Source organism: Stigmatopora nigra, chromosome 23 (assembly GCF_051989575.1).
Source record: "Stigmatopora nigra isolate UIUO_SnigA chromosome 23, RoL_Snig_1.1, whole genome shotgun sequence".
Lineage (NCBI taxonomy): Eukaryota > Metazoa > Chordata > Actinopteri > Syngnathiformes > Syngnathidae > Stigmatopora > Stigmatopora nigra.
In genome coordinates this window covers 6,385,496-6,412,500 of record NC_135530.1, presented here as the reverse complement: position 1 = coordinate 6,412,500, position 27,005 = coordinate 6,385,496, and the positions used below count along the sequence as shown (strand labels likewise).

General features: G+C 42.0%; 1 protein-coding gene across 1 annotated transcript in view; it reads right to left on the bottom strand.

Annotated features, from left to right (window-relative positions):
- The window catches only part of exoc4 (exocyst complex component 4), a 78,245-nt gene that overhangs the window by 34,607 nt on the left and 16,633 nt on the right, over positions 1–27,005 (bottom strand). Inside the window, exons 11-12 of the mRNA XM_077709513.1 lie at positions 17,488–17,584; positions 399–618 (exon numbers count right to left, since the gene is read on the bottom strand). Coding sequence (XP_077565639.1) covers positions 399–618; positions 17,488–17,584 — 317 coding nt within the window. The remainder of the gene's footprint in view (positions 1–398; positions 619–17,487; positions 17,585–27,005) is intronic.

Here is a 27,005-nt window from a genome sequence, read left to right as displayed (position 1 = left end):
AGATCTAAAGAACCGTGTGCAAGCAGGTAGTAACAGCTTGAGGAAAATATTGGGTGTGTTAAGTGTGAGCAGAGTGTCAGCCACGATGAAGGGTGAGGTCTACAGGCCAGCCATGATGTATGGCTTAGAGACAGGAAAAAACAGGTAGAAATGGAGATGGTGATGAGTGTAGGAGTGATCATCTTGGATAGAGTTACAAGTGCCAGGGAACCGGGTTAGAAGTTGACCTCGGAGAAGATATATATGGATGTAGTGAGGGAGGACATGAAAGTGGTCTGTATAGGCCAGGATGACGCAAAGGACAGGGTGAAATGGAAAAAGTTAATTGGCTTTGGCGAGCCCTCCCGGGACAAGCCCACGGAGGAGTAGTAGTAGTAGTTGCAATATGATCTCCTCACCTGGAGCACAGGTCTCTGCACGCCCAGAACTTTCATGGTGTCGGCACTGGCGAGGATCTTCAAGGGGTCGGCTACTTTGCTCACCGACTCGATTTCTTTGTTGATCTCTGTGCGTACTTGGTTGAGGAAAAGGTCGTTGATGTAGTATGTGAGGAAGCTTCGGAGTTGACACTGCTTGGCTTGGCCCGCTCCCATGTTCATCTCGATCTCCTGAATGAACCTACGTGGGAGAGAACTAAGTTTTAATATTGAAATAGTCCAGCAAATGTCTTCCAATCACAAAGTACCAGTCATCATTGCTCGCAATGGGCACACCAGTATCACACTTGCCATAAACAGGTGCATGTCAATGTTACCTCTAATTTTTTATGTAAAACATGCTGTAAAACAGGAAAAACATAAGAGTCGACAGAGCTACTGCCACTGACTGCCGCGTAAACGGTGCCATCATGGGGAAAGGGGTAAAAAAAATAGTTTGGATTTTATTTACTTCGCGCCATATGATTGCTGCTGCGCAGAGAAGACGAGAGTAGTGCGCAATTGCGCACACGCGCAACTTAGAGGAAACATTGCTCCAGTGTAACTTATATATATATTTATTATTCTTTGGCTAATGCGACTTATAGTCCGAAAAATACGTGCACGTTATTCTCGTCTACATCGTGTCGGGTGCATGTCAATGTTCCCTCTAATTTTTCAAGTAAAACCCCAAAAACATAAGAGTGGACAGAGCTACTGCCACTGACTGCCGCGTAAACGGAGCCATTATAGGGAAAAGGGGTATTAAAATAAATTTAAAAAGTTTGGATTTTATTTACTGCGCGCCATGTGATTGCTGCTGCGCAGAGAAGACGAGAGTAGTATGCAATTGCGCACGAGGGCAGCTTAGAGGAAACATTGGTTCCAATACTTTTGTCTTCACCACTCACATTTGTAATGCTTTGGCTAAAGTGCCTCGCAGCCGTCCAGATGTAGGTCGGACACTAACGTATGGTTTCGTCTAGGCACGTTCGCACCTCGTTTGTCAGGTTCGCCGGTCGCTGACCCCGTCTCGCATACGCCGTGGGGCCGACGCCACGCAAGAGCGAGCGCCCCGCCGAGCGCGCAGCCCGTATAAATGCACAAATAAATCAAAGGGGGTGGGGGAGGATTTCATGACCTACGATATGTGTGGCTACGCGTGACCTCGGTGTACCGAAAAGTAGACCGCGGAGACAACAATGACGGAAAGAGGGTTATGTGAGGACGCCATGATAAAACAAGCTTTTGTTGGAAGGATTTTCAAACAAAAAGTAAACAAGCAACAGTCCTGACAATTGTTTTTCCAATGTTTCTGCCCAAAAAAATCCCGTGCTTCAAGGATTATAAAACCACAACATGTAGGACAGCTTTGTTCCAGCTTGTGAAAACGCTAACGCCTCAATATGTCCTTTGTTGTGGTTTCATGCTGCTTTCCAGTGTTTTTGCAAGTTATTTTGTTAGGCGCTTTAGAATATGAAGTATGTAACTCGTAGCCTCTGGCTAAACAAAACAATTCCCGTGGACCAATCTCGCATACTCACGCGCTACTCAGCATTTGCACCCAATTAGTCAGCAAGACTGGAGGCCTTATGTGTGTATGTGTGTGTGTGTGTTTAGTCTAAAGCCACTGTAAATCCTTCATTGATTCTCCGAAGTCGACCGCAGTGCAAAGTGGGAGAAACTCTTCTGTGGGCTAATTAAAGCTGTCAAACAATGCGGACCAGATAAACAGCTCCTCTCTATAAATATGCAGGGAACTTAAACATCCAAGCAATGTTCCCTCAAATTTTTCGTTGGTCTGGGCAGAAAGACAACTTCCCTGAGTGCACGGAGTACCATTGTGAACGACATCATCATTGCTTACTATGGGCAGACTAGTATCACACCTGCCATAAGCAGGTGCATGTCAATGTTCCCTCTAATTTTTCATATAAAACATGCTGTAAAACACAAAAAAACATAAGAGTGGACAGAGCTACTACCACTGGCTGCCACGTGAACGGCACCATCATGGGGAAAGGGGTAAAAAAAATATATATATACACCATATTTTCACGACTATAAGGTGCACCGCACTATAAGGCGCACGCGCACCCTCAATGAATGACATTTTCCATATATAAGGCGCACTGTATTATAAGGTGCACTGTATTATACGGCGCACTGTATTATACGGCGCACTGTCTATTTTGGAGAATATGTAAGACTTTTAAGTGCGCCTTATAGTCATGAAAATACGGTAATTGCTATTGACTTCCATGTATGAAGCACTCACTACACAGTCACCTCTAGAGCCAGCCATTGTTGATGTTTTGGATTTTTTTTTTATAAAATCTTGAAGTGGGGGAGGAGCTATATGATGGAAGATTTTGTAAACTAAGATGGCATCTGCATATTTAACAGTATTGTTTCAGTTCAGGCATTTGTGTTTTTTTTTTTAATATCCGACAGTGGTGGTTTTTCATTTTTGGTTTTCTGTTTTTTCCATATATAAGGCGCACTGTCTATTTTGGAGAAAATTTAAGTGTGCCTTATAGTCGTGAAAATCTGGCATATAAAATAAAAAAAACTAAAACGTTTTGATTTTATTTACTGCGCAGAGAAGACGAGAGTAGTACGCAATTGCACCCAAGTATCCCTTGCTTTTCAAGAGAAAATATACTTTTTGCTGACAACTTGATCAGAAAAAAAGATCAATTTTGCGGACAGAAAGTTGCCACTTTGAACGGCGCGCCTCGTTGCCCCGAGATCCTTTCCGAGCTGTCATTAACGTCGCTGTTCCGATACGACAGTCAGGATGACGGATCGTCCGCTTTGCGCGTGAGCACAGATGGATTTTTCCGCCGACAGAGGTGATAACATTTGAGTAATGCGGCGAGGCCCCGGCGAGTAGTAAACGTGCCATCTGGAGGAGAGGAAAGCCAACCCGCATCAGGGTCGGACCGAGGTAAACGGGATAAACGGACTCGGCCACGCTGCAAGGCGGCGGTAAACAGACGGCGACCCAACACGCCGGGATGGCGAGGATGGATCGCGTTGCCGTGGAAACAGCAGTCGGAGCGAGTGCTCCTCGTACGAATCAGCATGGTGTGAGAAATCTTAATAGCCTTAAATAATTCACTTAGCCGCCCTGGCGAGCTCAGACAAACACTGACAAGATGGGAAGGTTGTAATACAGAATTGTGGGTAAAGAGAGGGTGGGGCCACAGATTTGCCTGTGATTGCTAATTATTGGATGATCAAGCTATAAAATAGGTAAGAAAACTAGTAAAGGGCAAAGTAATGCTATTGCTTGAAGATTTGACATGAACTTAAGACCTTTGATACGTATTTACAGTGTGTTTTTTCCCTAAAAAATATCTGAATCCTTTGAGGGGTGCTTGGACGTTTGGTCGGCGGTCTATTGGTCGCCGGTCTATTGGTCGCCGGTGTATTGGTCGCCGGTCTATTGGTTGCCGGTCTTTTGATAACCGGTCTTTTGGTCACCGGTCTTTTGGTCACCGGTATTTTGATTACCGGTCTTTTGATTACCGGTCTTTTGGTCTCCGGTGAATGGTGACAGAGAGTTTACTGTTGAAACCAGCTTTGAAAATTATATTCATGAGAGATAGTTTAATATCATGTACTGTTTAATATCTAAGTGCTGTTGAAAACAGTAGATATTTAGATATTAAACTCTTAATATAATTTTGAGAGCTGGTTTCAACAGTACTTTGATATTAAACAGTACTTAGATATTAAACAGTACTTAGATATTAAACAGTACTTAGATATTAAACAGTACTTACATATTAAACAGTACCTGGATATTAAATTTCTCTTCCATGAATATAATTTTGAGAGCCGGTTTCAACCGTAAACTCTCTATCACCAAAAGACGGGCGACCAGAAGACCGGTGACCAAAAGGGACCAAAACACCGGCAACCAAAAGACCGGCGACAAAACATCCGGTCACGTATAAGCTACACCAATTCTTACTTCAATTATCCAAAAGATTGGAACAAAGAAGCCATAAGAGCCCAACGCAAGGCCTACAGTGACACTTCAAAGCGCTTATCTATCCGCAATGATTCTTTCCTACACCACTCCTCAGCAAGAATGTCAAAGTCGTTAAAGGATCCTAATGGATGGAAGACACTCAGAGAGTTTTCGCCCCGCATGGCTAGCACCAAGCCTAAATCTTTTCCTGCCTTTTAATTGTTATTCAACTGCACACTCCATATCGATTCCCTGGAATAACTGCTTGCCGTGTGCTTACTTTGATGGCAGCGTTGAATTAATGAGATTTTTGTCTGCCTGTGGATATTTCAAGCAGGGAAATTAAAAAAAATGGACGAGGGTAAAGTACAATCTAAATGCTTGATTTCGAGGGTAAAGTACAATCTAAATGCTTGATTTGCATTATAATGTGTCATATACACAATGAAATGGCCCTGCCTGTAAGCCAAAAGAGAGATTATCCCATCATTGGGATTCAAATAGTAATTTAATCAACTATAATGCCTTTTCCACTTCAACCAGCAGATGCCAGTGTGTCAGCCTACTCACATCTTTAGCTTTCAGTGTGTGATCAAATGCACTACAGGCATCTACAGTGTTTTACGCAGTGGTCTGTTGGGGATGCGGGAGCACGGAGAGGGACAGGAACAGGCTGAATAAGATGGTCAGGAGGGACAGGTCTGTTCTGGGCTGTCCTTTGGACTTTGTGGAGGAAGTGGGAGAGCGGAAGATGCTGACCAGGATGATGTCCATCATGGACAGCATCTCCCACCCCCTGCATGAGTCTGTGGAGTCCCTCCGAAGCTCTTTCAGCAATAGACTGCTGCACCCTCATTGCAGGAAGGAGTGCTTCCGCAGATCCTTCCTCCCATCAACTGTCAGGCTCTTTAACAAAAAATGGCTGTGTTAAGACCTTCCGTATGCATGCATGTACATCTATATGTATGTATGTGTGTATGTGCTTATATATGTATGTGTATGTATATATGTGCTTATATATATATGTATGTGTATGTATATATGTGCTTATATCTATATGTATGTGTATGTATATATGTGCTATTATATAAGTATGTGTATGCATATGTGCTTGTATGTATATATGTGCTTATATGTGTGTATGTATATATGTGCTTATATATGTATGTGTATGTATATATGTGCTTATATATGTATGTGTATGTATATATGTGCTTATATATGTATGTGTATGTATATATGTGCTTATGTGTATGTATATATGTGCTTATATATGTGTGTATGTATATATGTGCTTATATATGTACGTGTATGTATATATGTGCTTATTTATGTATGTGTATGTATATATGTGCTTATTTATGTATGTGTATGTATATATGTGCTTATATGTGTATGTATATGTGTGTATGTATATGTGTGTATGTATATATGTGCTTATATATGTATGTATGTGTATGTATATATGTGCTTATACATGTATGTGTATGTATATATGTGCTTATATATGTAGGTGTTTGCTTATATGTGCTTATATATGTATATGTATGTATATATGTGCTTATATATATGTATATGTAGGTATATATGTGCTTATATATATATTTATATGTTAACTTACTTATTACCTATCTACGAATACGGGATGAATAAAGTTACCCAATCTAATCTGATACAAGTCAGACCACAGAGTTGGTGGCGGAATTAGGCCTGACAAATAAGAATTAATTAGACAGCTTTCAGTGGCATACTTCTCTTTGGTGTACAACAAGGTTCACAGCCTTGTCCCCCGCTGTATAGGTTTGCAACCAAAATACCTTCAAAGTCTTGAACTATGTACGTGTGTTAGTGCGCGTGTATGTGTGTGGTTTTCGCAGTGTGGTGCAGACCAATTAAAAAGAGCGAGATTGATGAGCGCCCAAGAAGCAGCGAGCGGTGGCAAGGCTAGCGAGACATCTGTTTCCTGCAGACAACAGGAAATGAGATGGCCTTGTTTAGCTGACGCCACCGGAACCTCAAAAGGCAAATCGCCACACCTCGGCCTATCCTTCATCTTGCTAACGCTCCCCCTCCATCTTTTTGAATGGCCTTTCATGCTGAGACCGAAAGCATCTTTGTTGTTTAGTCACTTTTTCCCCCAAAAATATTTTGCCTCGCTGATAAGCATTTGCATCTTGTGCAATGCGTCAACCAGATAAAACTACAAATACCGTATTTTCTCGCATATTTGTAACAATAAAAAATGATGACACAAGAATTTCTATACTCTTTTTTTCCAGTAGATGCATGCAAAGTAACATATACTATTTGTTGGTTATTTTCTGTTTTGCAGTAAGAAAACAACCATTACTGGATGAATTACTAATTTATGATATTGACCCTAATGTGCTTTTGGTTTATACAGTATCTCAGAAATACAATTTTTCTTCTTATTTTTCCTTCAAAGTAACACATTTGTACTCCCAATTAAAACCATTGTTAATCAGCAGGTCGGCTTATACGCGAGAAATTGTAAAATTCCACATTTTTAAGGCAATTTTACGGGTGCGGCTTATACTAGAAAATAGGAAATACAGTAGATTCTCCTTCGAAGTATAGTATAGTAAAAATGTATTCAGCATCGAACCCCATGTCAGTCATGGCCATACCGTTCCATTGTAGAAGCTTCACTTGGTCACTGCTTCCTTCTCCTCCAACTATTTTTAGTCCTGTTATCTCTCCAAATGCTTAGTCCTCATCCTCACCTACTTTGTTAAAAGCTGGGTTGTTGGAAGCAATGTTCCCTCTAAGATAGCTCTGTCCACTCTTATATTTTTTGTGTTTTACAGCAAGTTTTACATGAAAAATTAGAGGGAACATTGACATGCACCTGACACGACATAGACAAGAATAACGCACACGTATTTTTTGGACTATAAGTCGTACTAACCAAAGAATAATAAAAATATACAAGTTACACTGGAGCAATGTTTCTTCTAAGCTGCGCGTGTGAGCAATTGCGCACTACTCTCGTCTTCTCTGCGCAGCAGCAATCATATGACGTGCAGTAAATAAAATCCAAACTTTTTTGTCCATTCTTATGTTTTTCGCGTTTTACAGCATGTTTTACAAAAGTATTGGAACCAATGTTCCCTCTAAGCTGCCCGCATGCGCAATTGCATACTACTCTCGTCTTCTCTGCACAGCAGCAATCACATGGCGCGCAGTAAATAAAATCCAAACTTTTTTAATTTATTTTCACACCCCTTTTCCCTATAATGGCTCCGTTTACGCGGCAGCCAGTGGCAGTAGCTCTGTCCACTCTTATGTTTTTGGGGTTTTACATGGAAAAATTAGAGGGAACATTGACATGCACCTGCTTATGGCAGGTGTGATACTGGTGTGCCCATAGCGAGCAATGATGATGTCACTCACACTGGTACTCAGTGCGCTCAGGGAGGTTGTCTTTCTGCCCAGACCAATGGAAAATTAGAAGGAACATTGGTTGTTGGTAAATGGAATTACTTCTCGGGCTCAGGTGAAGGTCTGATTGAATGTAAAAAGAAAAGAGCAATAAAGAGGAAATGGCAGAGAGTGGTCCAGAACCCACCTAAGGGTTCCTCAAGTGATGGGAAGTGCACACAAGGGTGAAGAAGAGGTAAACGAGACAAAGTGAGCAAAGGTGGGATTTCATATGCGCAAAAAAAAACTACGAAATGATAGACTGTGCAATGGTGGCTCCTCACTAAAAAAAAGGCCTGAAGCAGGGTTTGCGTGGTCCCCCGGGGGAAAAGACGCTTGACAGCTCTCATATTGGCCCAAAATGCAATTTTGGGAAGCCAACATTCGGGAAGTCCGTCATATACCTCCGGCTCGGAGAATAGTGCCGACGGGTAGAGGGCGAACGTCAGATGAAGGCGGGTGCCGCTCAAAAGTGAGGCGCAGACGGCCTTTTCCGTCTACGTCACAGCCCGGGGGTCCAAATGGGATGCCAGGGGTTAAATTATTCATGGATTCTCAGGTGGCTGTTGTCATGTTTTGTCGGCCGAACCGAGCGTCCACTTGAGAGAAATGACAACCTTGACCTTTTTCTTTGTTATGTTTCACTTCTCTTCTGATGTGACGCCTTATAATGTTCAAAGCCATACGGGAAAATAGAAGAAGAAAAAAGACAGCCTGCCTGGAAATGAAGTGGAGGGGAACTAAAGGTTAGCTTGTAGTCCCTCCCAAAACAAATAAAAAGCAATTCTATGGAGTTGATATATTTTTCTGTGGCTCAGAATGAATGCTGTCATTTTTTGTAAAAAGCTCCTACAAAAAATATAATTGAAATGTTGCATTTCAGGCTATGAATTTGCTTCCAATAGACAAGACTGTCAATAAGAGTCCTTCTTTTTTTTGCTGTTCTCAACGTGGGGGTGCTCTCACCACCTCGCTGCCGCCATGATATCCAATACTTCTGTTTCCCGTCCTTCCAATCTCATTTACACTTGACACCTGACATTTGCATAATGGCCTCACTCCATCTCCTCTCGTCAAGCGCCGAGGAGTGTGTGTGTGTGTGTGTGTGTCTGAGTGCATGTGTGTGTGTGTGTGTGTCAATCTCTGCATCCTTCTTAATCTAACTCATTAAATCTGCCTAGGTTTGCACAACATTGTCTGATTTAGTGCAATTTTAGCAAAGTAAGATAGGTTCATATATCGTATTTTCTGGACTATAAGTCGCAATTTCTTTGTTTATTATTTATTTTACAGGGTGCAATTTATACTCTGATTTAGGTGTGAAATTATTAAGGTATTATTATTTAATTATGTTATATGTTAATTTTGGACTGAACTGCAAGAGGGTATTTCAACATTGGCTAGTTTCGGGCTATCCCAGCATGGGCAAACTTCGGCCCGCGGGCCACATACGGCCCATTAGGTTTTTTAATCCGGCCTGCCGACATTATCCAAATATTTTATTTTAATTATTTTTTTCCCCTAGATGGCGGCGTCACGCAGAAGCCAGTGGCAGTAGCTCTGTCCACTCTTATTAGTTTTTCATGTTTTACAGCCCCTCTCTTTTTTAAATGACATTTTAATTTCTTAGTACATTCCTTTTTACTTGACTTTGTACTTTATACTTTTTACTTTAATGATGAGTGATAAGTATGTTAATACTTTAGTCATTTTTTCCAGTTTATGTTTCATATGCACTATTAACAGATGCACTTTTTTATATGTATCGTATCTTGTGCTGACCCAGCCCATCTGTCAAATTTTTAAAGTCAATGTGGCTCCCTGGCCCAAAAGTTTGCCCACCCCTGGGCTAAAACCAATTATTTTTTCCTCAAGTGCGACTTGTGCAAAAAATTCAGTAGCACTTTCCATGTGATAATGCTGCTGTATTTCTACATTGTATAATCTGCAGAAAGGAGGTGGCGTACTTAGCCAAACAGCATTTAAAGCCAGAGGGAATAAATATTACAAATAAAGAATGTTCTAATGTGCTGAAATCCATTAGAAATCTCATATGGACAAAACCGCAATTGCATTACAAGACACCCTAATGTTGTTTAGCTGGCTTTTCTTTGAGAGACACTCACATCAAACATAATGGATTTTTTTTCCACAGTTTCCACTATAGGCTGCCCTTCCTGGCCCTGGCTCAAATTCCCATCACACTACTCCTGTGATGAATTTAAGCAAAGTTCTGTGGGAGGCTTCTTCGCTAAACTCTTTCTCCATTTAAACTTAGTCGATGAGGACTAAAAATGGGGCAATCCGTCACCCGGTTTGATTTTTAACCGCTTGCACCACCGTGTCGGACAGGGGAAAGGAAGGACGAATGGGGAGGAGCATTTATCTCATTGACAAATTCATTTTTCACACTTTCTAGGGGTTGGGGAAGGTGTAGGGGACAGCGAACATACGTGGACATACTCAAATTTAAATCTTACTCTGGCAAGATTGTCTGACATCATCGGTAAGATACGGTACTCGGACGTTTGGTCGCCGGTCTTTTGGTGCCTTTTGGTCGCCGGTCAAATGGTGACAGAGAGTTTACTGTTGAAACCAGCTCTCAAAACTATTATCATGAGACAGAGTTTAATATCTAAGAGAGAGAGGTTTCAACAGTACTTAGATATTAAGCAGTACTTAAAAATTAAAATCTATCTCTTAGATATTAAACTTTCTCTTAGATATTAAACTCTCTTTCTCTTAGATATTAAACTCTCTTACTCTTAGATAGTCAACTCTTTCTCTTAGATATCAAATTCTATCTTAGATATTCAACTCTTTCTCTTAGATATTCAACTCTTTCTCTCAGATATTAAACTCTTTCTCTTAGATATTAAACTCTTTCTCTTAGATAATAAACTCTTTTGCTTAGATATTAAATTATTTCTCTTGGATATTAAACTCTCTCTCTCTCTTAGATATTAAACTCTTTCTCATGATTATAATTTTAAGAGCTAGTTTCAACAGTAAACTCTGTCACCAAAAGACCGGCCACCAAAAGACCTGCGACCAAAAGACCGGCGACCAAAACACCTGCGACCAAAACACCTGCGACCAAAAGATTGGCGACCAAAAGACCGGCCACCAAAAGACCGGCCACCAAAAGACTGGCCCCTAAAAGACCGGCCACCAAAAGACCGGTGACCACGAGCCTTGTATCTTCGCTTCGAATCTATTTACGGACCTCTCGGCTATCGACCTTCACGCCACGTTCACCAACTTGCTTATTCAATTTCCTTTGTGCCTTCGCTCTGTCCAGTATAATAAAGAAAGATTGCAAGAACAAAGCTCTTTGTGCCTAGAATGACCATAACATTTGGGAGCGAAAACCAAGCAAAGTAATGCTCAAAACATCACCGATATATAGTTCTATACGGTTCCATTGTCAGGAAAATAATCAGAAAGCAAAGTATGGTGTTTTAAGAGATTCCTCAGTGTTGAGCTTTGCAAAATTTGTCACGGGCTCCTTCAAAAAGGACCACCGCCCGGCCAGCAAGGCTTTGCGGATCAATCCATTACGACGCCGCTCCAGCAATCAAACAAGGTTATTATCGGGGAGCGGCCCGTCGACCTGGAAAGGCCCGGCCCCCAATCAAAAGCCGGCCATGAGGCAGACTCGCTCATGTGACGGTAACGCGGAGTGGCAGCTCATGTTGTCAGGGGATTGACTAAAGGAAGGAGAGGTAAGCTTGGGGAAATGGAAAATTTAGAAATCATCTGTTAATTACAAATCCCTGACAATGTTGAATTGTTGTTCCTCTAGGCTCTTTAATTGAAACATTTTGAGGCACGCTGTGTTTCTGTCTCGGATTCAGCAGCTGTGAAGATATTGGGGGCAAATTGAAATATTGTAAATGCAATTTTCTGAGCCATCTTGGGGAAAAAAATATTTGAACAACGTCGGCGGGCCGGATTAAAAGGCCTAACGGGCCGGATGTGGCCCGCGGGCCGTAGTTTGTCCATGCCTGACATAACACAATCCATTAGTGAGATAGTATTACAGGCGTTTGTGTTTTTTTAATATCCGACAGTGGTGTTTTTTTCGTTTTTGGTTTTCTGTTTTTTCCATATATAAGGTGCACTGGATTATAAGGCGCACTGTCTATTTTGGAGAAAATTTAAGACTTTTAAGTGGGCCTTATAGTCGTGAAAATACAGTAGTCATAATAGGGGTGATCCTACTTGGCGATTTTTCGATTATCGCGGCCATGTCTGGTTTACATTAACCGCAATATTCGATTTATCTTTTGACCTGCTACCAACCCTTGACTCTGCCATCATTCTACTTAATTCTCTTTGTTTTCCACAACCATTTAAATTCCTGCACGTCAACGGGAGGGAATTTCCAGTAGAAAAGGTCAAAATCTTCCGGGACAGGAACAAAAGTTGACAATAGAAAGCAACACAAGAGAGACAAGATAATGGTAGTAATGAGAGAAAAAGCACAAAAGGAAAGATGATTTAACAAAACCAACAAACGGACAGGTGGATTGAGAGTAAAAACCAGATAAGAGCCGAGAAGAAGGAATGCGCCAAAGCCTCTTAAATTGCATCTGCCTGAATGGCTTGTTAGTCGTCTTTCAATTGGTGTTTTGTCTGCTTGGCATTGTTGCTGTAAAACAATGTGCCGGCTGTAGGGAGAAGAAAATGGATGTGAAACCAAAGTACTTAAGTACTAAGTGCTTAACATTAAACACTGCAATTTACCCTAAAGATTTAAGGTGGCTTACAATTCTATTTTTTACTATTTTTATCACCTTATTTTCACGACTATGAGGCGCACTTAAAAGTCTTAAATTTTCTCCAAAATAGACAGTGCGCTTTATAATCCAGTGCGCCTTATATATGGAAAAAAACAGAAAGCCAAAAATGAAAAACCACCACTGTCGGATATAAAAAAAAAAACACAAACGCCTGGACTGAAACAATACTGTTAAATATGCAGATGCCATCTTAGTTTACAAAATCTTCCATCATATAGCTCCTCCCCCACGACAAGATTTTATACAAAAAATCCAAAATCATCAACAATGGCTGGCTCTAGAGGTGACTGTGTAGTGAGTGAGTACTTCATACCTAGAAGTCAATAGCAATTACCGTATTTTCACAACTATAAGGCGCACTTAAAAGTCTTAAATTTTCTCCAAAATAGACAGTGCGCCTTATAATACACTGCGCCTTATAATATAGTGCACCTTATAATACAGTGCGCCTTATATATGGAAAAAATGTCATTCATTGAAGGTGCGCCTTATAATGCGGTGCGCCTCATAGTCGTGAAAATACGGTATTTTTTTCCTTCAGTGCTAGTAGCAAGTGGAAGACTGGAGCGGCTTCAGCGTGGATTTGCAAATTTTTTAATGAAGTTAAAAATATATATTTTAAAATCTACGAAGTAGTGAAGCCGTGAAAGGTGAAGCTGCGATATTCGAGGGATTACTGTAAATACACTATTAGTGCTTCTGTCAGATTTAGTACAGCTACTGTATTTTTCCAGACTGTAAATTGCATCTGCTTTTTAATCCCACGAGGCAATGCCCAACCAAAAAGCTAAAAACATATGCACAAACAAACCTACATTAAAGTAACAGTAGTAAACTGAGGAACAGGACTTGAGTGTTAGTGGCAGGCAATGTTCCCTCTAATTGCGCACTACTCTTGTCTTCTCTGCGCAGCAGCAATCATATGGCGTGCAGTAAATAAAATCCACTTTTTTATTTTTATTTTTTACTCCTTTCCCTATGATGGCGCTGTTTACATGGCAGCCAGTGGCAGTGGCTCTGTCCACTCTTATATTTTTTGTGTTTTACAGCATGTTTACATGGAAAAATTAAAGGGAAAATTGACATGCACCTGCTCATGGCATCACACTTGTACTTAGTGCGCTCAGGGACATACCTGTCAACTTGTACGTTTCATATGTATTTTATACGTTTTTTTACCATTTCAAATAATGTATGCCGTTCACCGACTTTTGTACAGGGAAAAGAAATAAAAAAATAAAAAAATTGCCAATATTTATGAAAACTGATCTCAACAAGGCCGTTTTGGCTAAAATCCAGATAGTCTCGTAGGCTGGTAGCCAACGACGCTACCGTCATCGATCGTTACTATTGTCACGGTATACCAGCAAAAATTATCCTCAATCGTGTCTATTTTTTAGCGGTGCGTACGGCAATATCGATAAACCTAGTAAGAAACGAGTTACCCAAGTAAACATGCGTCGTACGGTGTTTGTAAGGTTTTTTGTAGGTTTGTACGGGAAATCATAATCATTTATAAGGGCAGTTATCGGCAGAGGTTGACAGGTATGCAGGGAGGTTGTCTTCCTGCCCAGACCAACAAAAAATTAGAGTGAACATTTGGTCACAGGTCCAGCCAAAGTATGAAAAAGACAAGTTTAGAGAATACAGCACTTACATTTGCTTCTATAAAATTATTTAATTCTGAGTATCAATCGTAGTCCACATGTAATTGAATGTTGTTGTTTTTTATACGGCCACAAATTTCAATATTGTGCACTTGCTAATGCTTGCTTATTGTTGCATTGTCTCCTCAAAGGGAGGAGATTTAATGAGGGAGTAAAATTAGTGCAAAGTCATGGTGTGTTGTCGTTTTCACCACAGGCGACTGCGGCGGGTGGCCAGGACCTTCTGTCCTGTTCCTGTCATGGACCTCTCTGTCTGCTCCTTATTACGTTCCTGGCTGCTTCCATTGTCCTTCCCTCTGAGCGCTCTTTGTCACGTGCTGACCTTGTGGACAGTTTACTCACTCCCAACTTTGCGAGGACTGCGTACGCATCTGCTATGCGTCTAATGAGCCCAATCCGTAGAATAACCATGGGTTCCCCGGGTTTAATATGGCGCTAACGTAGGTCTTTTCGTCTCATTTACATCCATTGGGCCCCGTGCGACGGGTGAGGTGGGAGAGATTAGCAGTCCTTGCAGAAGCTTTTCAAAATGCCAAGCCCGTCCGGCGCAAAAGGTGGAAATATCAGCAAAATGTCAACTGAAGACCCCACAAGTCAACTAAATTGGTTACTATGTGCACAAACATCCCACAAAGCCATATATTGACTACTGGCAGTCACCTTTGAGGAGACTGTCATATCCCCAGCCTTGACACAGGTTTGACTTTTATTATTATTATGGCCATTCATGCATATTAATTTTATCAGAGGGGCACGATAAATGTAAAAACAGCATCAGTAACGATATGCGTGACCGGACGTTTGGTCCCCGGACGTTTGGTCCCCCGGACGTTTGGTCACCCGGACGTTTGGTCACCCGGACGTTTGGTCACCCGGATGTTTGGTCACCCGGACGTTTGGTCACCCGGACGTTTGGTCCCCCGGACGTTTGGTCCCCCGGACGTTTGGTCCCCCGGACGTTTGGTCCCCCGGACGTTTGGTCGCCCGGACGTTTGGTCGCCCGGACGTTTGGTCGCCCGGACATTTGGTCGCCCGGACGTTTGGTCGCCCGGACGTTTGGTCCCCGGACATTTGGTCGCCCGGACATTTGGTCGCCCGGACATTTGGTCGCTCGGACGTTTGGTCCCCGGACGTTTGGTCCCCGGACGTTTGGTCCCCGGACGTTTGGTCCCTTTTGGTCGCCCGGACATCTGGTCGCTCGGACGTTTGGTCCCCGGACGTTTGGTCCCCGGACGTTTGGTCCCTTTTAGTCGCCCGGACATTTGGTCGCCGGTCTTTTGGTCCCTTTTGGCCGCCGGTCTTTTGGCCCCTGGTTAAATGTACTTGGATATTAAACTCTCTCTCTTAGGTAGTAAACTCTCTCTCTTAAATATCAGACTCTCTCTCTTAGATATTAAACTTGCTCTTAGATATTAAACTTTCTCTCTTAGATATTAAACTCGCTCTTAGATATTAAAGTCCCTCTCATGAATATAATTTTGAGAGCTGGCTTCAATGGTAAACTCTCAGTCACCATTTGACCGGCATCCAAAAGACTGGCGATCAAACGTCGGAGCACCATGATCTGTGGTGATTATCAATGTCTGACTAAGATGTCCCTCTTTGCCGGGCCTTTGAAGCAACAGGGGATTGATTCAGAGCCCATCCAAGGCCCGTTGGAATGAATAATCCTTCCGGCTTATTCAGAGTCAGAAACAGTCAAGCGTCAAGGCGCTGGAGCGTACCTTTCTTGACTTTTCTGCTGTGAGACGGTCCACAACGGAATGGAAAACAAGCAGTGGTCTTGGCTAATGCGCAAGCTGATTTGCTGCACTGGATTCTGGCACAGGAAGGACACTGAGGATGAACGGCTTAGGGGATGGCAATGACACCACAAATTGGTAAGATGCGCATATTAACTTCTTGTTTTTCTTTTCAGCATCTTTGTAAGAGTTTGGAAATACACAAATGAATAAAATTGGTCCGAGTTGTTTCTGTATAATCTCATACCTGTCAACCTCTGCCGTTAACTGCCCTTATAAATGATTATGATTCCCCGTACAAACTCCCCGAAAATGTACAATCACCGTAAGATGCATGTTACCTCGCGGTAACTCGTTTCTTCCTATGTGGCTCCTTCATGCTTGCTTCCACGATATTTACTCTATGTATATCTACGCATGCGCATGTCATCTTTTATTGATATTGCCGTACGCATTGCTAAAAAAATACATACAATTGAGGATATTTTTTGCTGGTATACCGTGACAATAGTAACGATCGATGACAATAGCTATTTTGGCTACCAGCCTACGAGACTATCTGGATTTTAGCCAAAACGGTCGTGTTGAAATCGGTTTTTATAAATATTGGCGATTTTTTATTTTCCCCCGTACAAAAGTGGGTGTACGGCGTACATGATATGAAATGGTAAAAAAACTAGACATCTTGCGTGCGGACCAAATTCTTTAAGGGTGGGGAGCATAAACAAAGGGTTGATTTTGAGTAGCATGTTCCTGCATAGCCTAGATGGAGCAAAAAAAATATCTTGAAAGTTCATCCAATCATTTATTTAGCAGTTATCCTCTAGTAACGAAAGGACTCGCCGTCCAGATGGCCACAGTGTTGCTGCAGCTCTCCACGGGTGGCACTTTTGAGGACGCGTTCAACATCAAAACATCTGCTAAAGTCCCTACTCGTGCCAAAACGCTACCACCGTGTCCCACCCCTACGCAGAACAAGTAGACATTGCATGCCGTCAATTGTGCGGCGAGGAAATAAGAAGCACCCCGCCCTGATGGGCCTTGGAGGTAATGTATCAGAGCATCCCAATTCAATTAAGCGTCTTCATTATTAGATTTTCACAAATCCCCCGAGAGTTACAGTATGTAGAGAACGAATAGGCCCTCCAAATACTTGATTCTAATGCCAAGTAAAAGCGAGGATGGTTGTCGCTTCCAATTGCTGGATGGTATCAACAAAACATTTGGAACCGGAGGCCTCGGCGTATTTGAGTTACAGTCGCTCGATCAACTTTAAAAGTGGCAAATCGATGGATGGCTTGGTAACAGAATTATTTGGATCTTTACTTGTATTAGGTCACGTGTGGGCTCGCTGATATCTTGGGAGTATTGGCATTTTTGGGTTATTTTTCCCTCTGGGAAAGAACTTCAGTTTTGATTGATTTTGACACATACCTAAGAAGAGGCTGGAATATGACAGTGATGTTCCTGGCTCCCGGCTTACACAGAAACTTCATTTCTCCGCCCTCCATCAGGTTGTCGTCGGCACCGCCTAACGGGACAGAACACAACACGGATCAAACATGCTAGTGGCGGTAATGGGTGGAAATAGAGCGGCTACAAATGGTGCTCGGACTTTTGGTCGCCCGTCAAATTGTGACAGTTTACTGTTGAAACCAGCTCTCAAAATTATATTCATGAGAAAGAGTTTAATATCTAAGTACTTTTTAATATATTAGTACTTTTTAATATCTAGGTACTGTTTACATATCTAAATACTGTTGAAAACAGTAATGTTTAAATATTAAACTCTCTCATGAATATAATTTTGCGAGCTGGTTTCAAAAGTTCTTGGATATTAAACAGTACTTGGATATCAAACGGTACTTGGATATCAAACGGTACTTGGATATCAAACGGTACTTGGATATTAAACAGTACTTAGATATTAAACTCTCTCATGAATATAATTTTAAGAGCTGGTTTCAACAGTAAACTCTAAGTCACCCTTTAACCGGCGACCAAAAGGGACCAAAAGACCGGCAACCAAAAGACTGGCGAGCAAAAGACCGGCGACCAAACGTCCGGTCACGGCTACAAACGTGCGCCTGTTCTCCACCTCACCTAACAGACCAAAAATCATCTCTGAAGGTCCAGCATTGGTGGCACAAAATAACAATGGAGCAACAGGGTGGGTTATGGGAGCGAGTTGGGAGTTTCAAAGGGGGCGGCAGCATCTCGCAGGGGGAGCCAAAGACCACCGAAGCTCATTACCACCCACTCACGCTGAAGTAATCGATATAATTGACGGGAGACGGAATTGTGACTATCCGTCAATACGACAGAAAGAAAGATGTTGGAGGAATAGAATCTAGGCGTGGAAACGCACAGGGTGTTTTCCAGCAAATTGCGATTTAGCCATTTGGAAGGTCTGGGTTACATTTGGAAGACTTTACAAAAGGAGGAAATGGGTGACGAGAGAAGCCAGTTTTTATAACAAAGCCTCGGCCTTGTGTTTTCCCCTTTTCCCATTTCCATTTCCAATATGGCCTTGCAAAGCTCGTGTGACATTACAAAAAAGACACCACGCTGCACCCCAGCTCGTTCCATACTGCCTCGACGACAAGCATTCAAATGCATATTGAGCATTGTTCACCGAGCTGGGCTCAATCACGCATTTCTAATCGAACAAGTTTGATTTGAAACCCACGGGAGACAACTCCCGGTGAATTTTCATGAGAATTGACAAGGCCGGGCGGCCATTATTCCTTTGCAAACTTTCCAATGAACGACATCTGATGTTGTTTTGCTGTCTGACTCACTCTTCTTCCTCCCTTTGGTCCAAATTTGATTGAAACTCAATTAGAGGAACACAAACAACTCTTCCGAACAGTTTTTCTGGACCAAAAAAACGCTGCTGTGTTCACAAATAAGCAAGTGCCCCCTCTCCACATAGACCCCGATGACAATGACCAATTTAATTTCACGCTCTAAACATCTGCACCCGTGTTAGGAAGCCTGGCTGATCCATGAGAGTCTGGGAGCAGCTGCCAACAGGGCATAACACCGATGAATATTAAACAGAAGGAGGAATTAATGTGCCTTGGTGCTCTTCAGACTCGTTTGGGTGCGACGGGGTCAGGATGGCACCCGACGGCTAGCGGCAGACACCGCGAAATTGTGGAAAAATGTTTGTGTTGGGAAAAATGTTTGTGTTGCTCTAAAACAGGCATCGGGAACCTTTTTGAAAAAGAGAGCCGTAAACAATTCCTATTTTCAAATATTATTCCTTGAGAGCCTTACTCACAATTTCAAAGTCAAAATGTATGAAAATCTGCAATTTTGTATTTTTATTTTACTTCTTTAAGTACAAAAAGTCTGTGAATTATTTTGATAACATTGTTATGCTGTTGCTAATCAATCAATATCAATGAGTATCAATGAGAGAATGGATGCAGAATTTAAAACTCAAAATATATGAACATTTGCAAATTATTTTTGTCATTTTACTACTTTTAAAGCACAAAAAGTCTAGGAATTATTTGTTACACTCTTGCTAATCAATGAATATCAATGAGATCAATGAGTATCAATGAGATCAATGAGTATCAATGAGATCAATGAGTACCAATGAGAGAATGGAGGCATTAGATTTTAAAAGTCAAAATATATGAGAATGTGCATTTTTTCGTCATTCGACTACTTTTAAAGTACAAAAAGTCCCTGAACTATTTTGATAGCATTGTTACGCTGTTGCTAATCAATGAATATCAATGAGATCAATGAGTATCAATGAAATAATGGATGCAGTAGAATTTAAGTCAAAATATATGAAAATGCGCACATTTTTTTCGTCATTTTACTACTTTTAAAGTACAAAAAGTCTAGGAATTATTTTGATAGCATTGTTACACTGTTGCTAATCAATGAATATCCAAGAGATCAATGAGTATCAATGAGAGAATGGATGCATAAGAAGAAAATCAATGCCACAGTGACGTTCCTATTGGTGCATTTGGGTCTCAGCTGTTTTATCATAGAGCCATAAGCACACATTAAAAGAGCCACATGTGGCTCTCGAGCCACAGGTTCCCTACCCCTGCTCTAAACTTTGGCGAGCATCCGGGATTAGCGGCGTGCGGAAGAAGCCACGGCTTAGGACAGAATCCTAACGAATGTTAAGGTGGCTGAATTTTTCAGAGACTTTCTATCCTTTAGCCAGCGAAAAGCCCACGCTAATGATTAGCTCCAGTCGGCCACTGCCACGGCACCTGGGAATCCCGTTCCCCCGGCCCACGTGCAATCAAGTAAGTCAGTGAGTTAGTGCAATTGCATTAGCCACACTTTCCTGGGTTTGATGAGAAAAAGCCGGTTTGATCCAGTGATGAATTCCCGCCCCTGACCGGATTTGGGTGGCGAGGGAGAACGCATACAAAATATCAAACGGCACATCACAGTCTCCCGAGATTTCGTGTTTGGGTATGCACGTACAAACGCGTGTTAGAAAGAGCACAGAGTAAAGAGATGAGTAAAGATAGGGAATAATCTCTTATTTATAAGCGTGTCATTCAGATTCAGAGTCACTGTATAGTTATATTTGTCAAGTACTTGGCGAATGACACGCCCATCATCACCTTTGTTACATACCTGTGAATGATATTCCCGTACTCTATACATATTTTAATTATTTCGTATTGCACGGCATGCAATGTTCCCTCTAAGCTGCGCTGGTGCGCAATTGCGCACTACTCTCGTCTTCTCTTCGCAGCAGCAATGATATGGCGCGCAGTAAATAAAATTCAAACTTTTTTTTTTATTTAATTTTTTTACCCCTTTCCCCATGATGGCGCCGTTTACGCGGCAGCCAGTGGCAGTAGCTCTGTCCACTCTTATGTTTTTCATGTTTTACAGCATTTTTTACATGAAAAAATTAGAGGGAACATTGACATGCAACTGCTTACATGACCGGTCGTTTGGTCGCCGGTCTTTTGGTCGCCGGTCAAATGCACCTAAATATTAAACAGGTCAAATGCACCTAAATATTAAACAGTTCTTGGATATTAAACTCTCTCTCTTACATATTAAACTCTCTCTCTTAGACATTAAACTCTCTCTCTTAGATATTAAACTCTCTCTCTTAGATATTAAACTCTGGCTTAAACAGTAAACTCTGTCACCATTTGACCAGCGACCAAAAGACCGGGGACCAAAAGGGACCAAAAGACCGGGGACCAAAAGGGACCAAAAGACCGGCGACCAAACGTCCGATCGCCCCTGCTTATGGCAGGTGTGATACTGGTGTGCCCATAGCGAGCAATGATGATGTTGCTCAGTGCACTCAGGGAGGCTGCCTTTCTGCCCAGACCAACGAAAAATTTGAGGGAACATTGACGGCATGTATCAACTTTTCAATGGGATTTTTTTAAAGTATGCTTTTTTTATAGCTCTTTCAACAGGTGAGTTGTGAATTTTCCCAGTCTTAACAGCCAACATTACTCAGTCAGAAAATCGTCACGTTCACAAGGTTGACACTTTGGCTTCCATAATACATGAATCTTTGGTCAAGTGATGGGGCATTGTATTGCAACCCCCAATACCTTCATGTCTGATTGGATCTTAATGAGAGCTTTTCATTATTAAAACTAATTCCAAGTTCGTGCTCTGCCAGCCGGGAGAAGCCAACTCTGATGAGAATTAATATCATACATAAATAATAGCATAAATATATCCAGGCGTGAAATGAGCGGGATTAATTATTAAATGTGTGTTTTTGTGTGGCTCTGTGGATTTTACTAAGGGAGCAGCTGTCAGTGACAACAATACGCCGACTTGTAGGATTCATACTGAATATGAAGTGGTTTTTCATTTCGTGGTGAAGCAATGAAAACTACACAATACAAAACGGTCTTATCTGTCAGTGCCATTGACTATGATAGGTGTCTAATTAAGTGGCCGTTTTCAACTTTCTGCTGAGAATTAAAAATGAGTTTGTTGTGACCGGATGTTTTATCGCCGGACAATTCGTCGATGGACAATTTGTAAGGTTAGTGGTTAGAATTAGGGTTAAAGGATAGTGGTTAAGGTTAGGGTGCTCGGACGTTTGGTCCCCGGTCTTTTGGTTGCCGGTCATTTGGTCGCAAGTCTTTTGGTCCCTTTTGGTCGCCGGTCTTATGGTGACAGAGAGTTTACTGTTAAAACCAGCTTACAAAATTATATTCATGAAGGAGTTTAATATGTATGAGAGAGAGTTTAATATCTAAGTACTATTATTACTATAAGTACTGTAAAAAACAGGAAATATTTAGGTATTAAACTCTCTCTCATGAATATAATTTTGAGAGCTCATTTCAGCATTTCTTAGATATTAAAAAGTACTTGAATATTGAACACTACTTGGATATTAATCACTACTTAGAAATTAAACTCTCTGACTTAGATATTAAACAGTACTTAGATAGTAAACAATACTTAGATGTTAAACAGTACTTCGATAGTAAACAATACTTAGATGTTAAACAGTACTTAGATCTTAAACAGTACTTAGATACTAAACAGTACTTAGATACTAAACAGTACTTAGATACTAAACAGTACTTAGATACTAAACAGTACTTAGATACCAAACTACTTAGATATTAAACTCTCTCTCTCTTAGATATTAAAGTCTCTCTCATGATTATATTTTTGAGAGCTGTTTTCAACAGTAAACTCTCTGTCACCATATAACCGTCAACCAAAAGACCGGCGACTAAACGTCCGGTCACGCCAAGTTTGTGGCACCCAATCCATTTGAAATGTTTGAACTCCCAGCTCAAATAGCGTAGACAGATAACGGGAATCACTTGCTATTAGACTAGTCATTAAAACTACAAATTGCCTTTAAAAATCTGTGGCATCATCGCCCCCGTCGATGTTCAACACTTGTGCCAATACTTAAAGATGCTTAGGTGAGGACGCCAAGGATTCCTCATGAAATCAAGATCAAATGTAAACACAGGGGTGACGCTCAAAGCTGCCAAAGACCACAGGACCCCTCGCACTAATTGAAATTAGCCACGAGATGAGAGGGGAATTCACCAGGCTCTTTTCTACGTGATTGAATTTTCTCTCTGTGCGAACTTTGTCGACCTTCTTCGAATTGGAAAAAAAATTCAATAGCCCTTTTGCTGCTTCACGCAAACTACGCGGAAGAAACTTTTTGGAGTGTCGAAGACGCGCTTAGAAAATGACTGGTGAAATCTATTTTTTTAATGAACATTAGATGTGTTCAAAGGAGCAAAAGGTGAGTGCCCTCAGCATTAAAAGCCCATAATAATAATGGTAAATCGACTATTTATGCTGGCAAAAATCAAACCACATCTGAGGTTTCCTTTATGAATATGTTAAACTATAATAGAGAGGTCAGATATTGATCGTAAAGAGTAGAGGAATAAGACTAAAAAGGACGAATGATTGACAGGTATGGCAAATGGCATAAACATTTTAGAACATGTTCTACGAATTAAGAGAGGATTTTATCAAACATTAAGCATAAACCTTGATTTTTTTGCAGGGGAGCCCGAGTCTATACCAGTGTTATCCCAACCTTTTTTGAGCTGGGGTACAATTTTGGCTTGGAAAAAAATCTCAAGGCACATAACGAATCGTCAGAACTTGTAACTCGGATGATTTAAAATGCACGGTGCTCGGACGTTTGGTCGCCAGACTTTCGGCCGCCGGTCAAATGGTGACAAAGTTTACTGTTGAAGCCAGCTCTCAACATTATATTCATGTGACAGAGTTTGATATCTAAGAGAGAGAGAGAGTTTAATGTCTAAGAGAGAGTTCAATATCTAAGGGAGAATTTAATATCTAAGAGAGAGAGTTTGATATCCAAGAGAAAGATATTCATATCTAAGAGAGAGAGTTTAATATCTAAGTACTGTTTAATATCTAAGAGAGAGAGAGTTTAATATCTAAGTACTGTTTAATATCTAAGTATTGTTTAATATCTAAGTACTGTTTAATATCTAAGTACTGTTTAAGATCGAAGTACTGTTTAATATCTCAGTACATTTGACCGACGACCAAAAGATCGGCAACCAAAAGGGACCAAAACACTGGCGACCAAAAGACCGGCGACCAAAAGACCGGCGACCAAAAGACCGGCGTCCAAAAGACCGGCGACCAAAAGACCGGCGACCAAAAGACCGGCGACCAAAAGACCGGCGACCAAACGTCCGGTCACGACAATGCACTCGGGTAACCGAAATCTTCTGGTTTACAGTGCAGTTGAACCAAGATGGCGGAAGCCGTAGCGATGAATTTCGAGTCATTTAAAATGTAAATGTATTACTTTTTCGAAATAGTTCCTTAAAAAAATAAATTGGGTATTTTTGGGGGGATTTCCACAGTTTAGGGAGGTTGTCCCTGAAACTTAAATGGCAGCCTTGTACAATACCAATTCGGACGCTCCTGGTTACCGTCACCTCTCGAAGGGTTGCTACGCTTTTATACATAAACAAGACTATACTTTTCTATCTATCTACCAAAGGTTTATGGGCGGGTAAAGCTACTTGTAATTAGATCGCCTGCACTAACATTTTTGAAGATCAAAAGTGGAAATATGTGAAATACATTCAGATGTGAACCTCTCGGAGGCGGGAGGTCACAGGCGTGTTTTTTTTTATTTATTTACCGGCTGTTGTGTTTACGGCATGGCGGTGTTGTGATCATCACTTCAAACGCACCCCGGGGCAAGACAATATTGCACGGTGCCGTGACACGAAGCGAAATAGCCTTTTAAAAAGATCCCGCTGACCGACGGGTTATCCCGCGCCATCAAAACCGACAACATATCCACCGCCGGAAATTGTAACGTTCATCATTTATTCATCGGTGGTGTGATTGCGAGTGGTGGGGTGTGAAGTAAACACCCGCGCTGTGACATTCGCTCTTACGCGCCACATATGGCTACATATGGCGCTGTAATAAAGACTCGTGGGTTAATTGAAGCGTATGAGGCGTGGCGGAGTGCGCAAGAGGCAATTATGTCTTCCTGTGTACGCATTGCATTGATATACGGCCGGCGCACGACAGATAAATTACACTCGCAACACGTTTATTTCAAAGGAATGGTAATATTAACACAAAGACGCCTCCTCTGCCTGTTCCCCTTTACCGCACGGTCACACGTGTTGATTAAAAGCTCGCCGTGTCGCCTTCCCTCGGGGAGCGCTTTTGCTTGAGCGAGAAACCGGAGCTCATAATTGCTCCAGATGAGGCGTTTGGGGGAGGCTGACCATGCACATAGCCAATCAGGAAAAGTCCACTTTAGTTGGCAAAATTACAATCAACTGTCTTCAAGTGGGCTGAGGTGGATTTTTTTTTACTAGCCAAGTCACGGTAGGTCATCTCTCCGGATTGCCTGCAGCCAATTTGCCTAAGACCGGAAAAACCGTGACCGGACCTTTGGTCCCTCGGGTGAATATAATTTTTGAGAGCTGATTTCAACAGTAAACTATCGTCCGGGCGACCAAACGTCCGGGCGACCAAACGTCCGGGCGACCAAACGTCCGGGCGACCAAACGTCCGGGCGACCAAACGTCCGGGCGACCAAACGTCCGGGCGACCAAACGTCCGGGCGACCAAACGTCCGGGAGACCAAACGTCCGGGAGACCAAACGTCCGGGAGACCAAACGTCCGGGAGACCAAACGTCCGGGCGACCAAACGTCCGGGAGACCAAACGTCCGGGCGACCAAACGTCCGGGAGACCAAACGTCCGGGAGACCAAACGTCCGGGAGACCAAACGTCCGGGAGACCAAACGTCCGGGAGACCAAACGTCCGGCAGACCAAACATCCAGCAACCAAACGTCCTGGCGACCAAACATCCAGCAACCAAACGTCCGGGCGACCAAACGTCCAGCAAGTACCAAAAAAAAAACGTATCATGGAGAAGAAAAATGTTGTTGGGTGGGAAATAAATAATATTTTCGAAAATGTTATATTCAATGGATACAGCAAATATTGGACAATTTGATCATTACGATGAAAGCCAGCGAGTTACTACAGAAAGTTACAAAGACAGAATCCCCTACAATGATTGCTCTACTTCTAAATACTCATAGTCTGACTTTATGAGATTATTGACTTAGAATAGCCGTCGAGATCCAAGTGACGACGCTCCAACTGGCATGTAAACCCCACCTCTCTCATTTTGAGGGCCTGTTCCTCCCCGATTTCATTCGATACGAGCTAAAATCTTGGATGCATCATTCCCCAACCCCTTAATTTCTCCCCCTCAGGAATCTCTTAATGGCTTCTCTGCCAGACTCTGATGAAAACAATGACTTTTAACCTTCCCTCCCCTAGTCCTTCTCCCCCCCCTACCACGGCAGTGGACTTATTTCACTTTCTAAATGATTTCTTACAGCTTCAATCCCGCCGTGGCCATTCTAAAGGCTGGGGGACTCGGGCTCTTTGCGGACGGCGTGCCACATTGTGACAGGTGAAATGAAAGCGCAGTGAAATCTCATCTTCTTATGAACGCTCCCAGGCATTCAGCCGCTCAAAAAAAAAAAAGGAGACAAATCCCACCTATTCTTTTCTCAGGGCAGACAGATGGAAGATTGAAAAAAAAGTGAGGTGTTAATTCAAGAGTATTTGGAGCTTTTTTTCCTTTATCCACAGTTGATCAATGCAGTTCCTTCCTGCTGTGGAAGGAAGAATTCACTGGAGGAGAGAGAACAACCCAAGCCTGTGTGGGTTTTCTACGGGTACTCCGGATTCCTGCCACATGCATGGTAGGCTGATTGGACATTTTAAATTGCACCTAGGTATGAGTGTGAGGGTGAATGGTTGTCTGTCTCCTTGTACCCTGTGATTGAATGGCCAACTATTGGTGTTCGGACGTTTGGTCGCCTGTCTTTTGGTCGCCTGTCTTTTGGTCGCCTATCTTTTGGTCGCCAGTCTTTTGGTCGCCAGTCTTTTG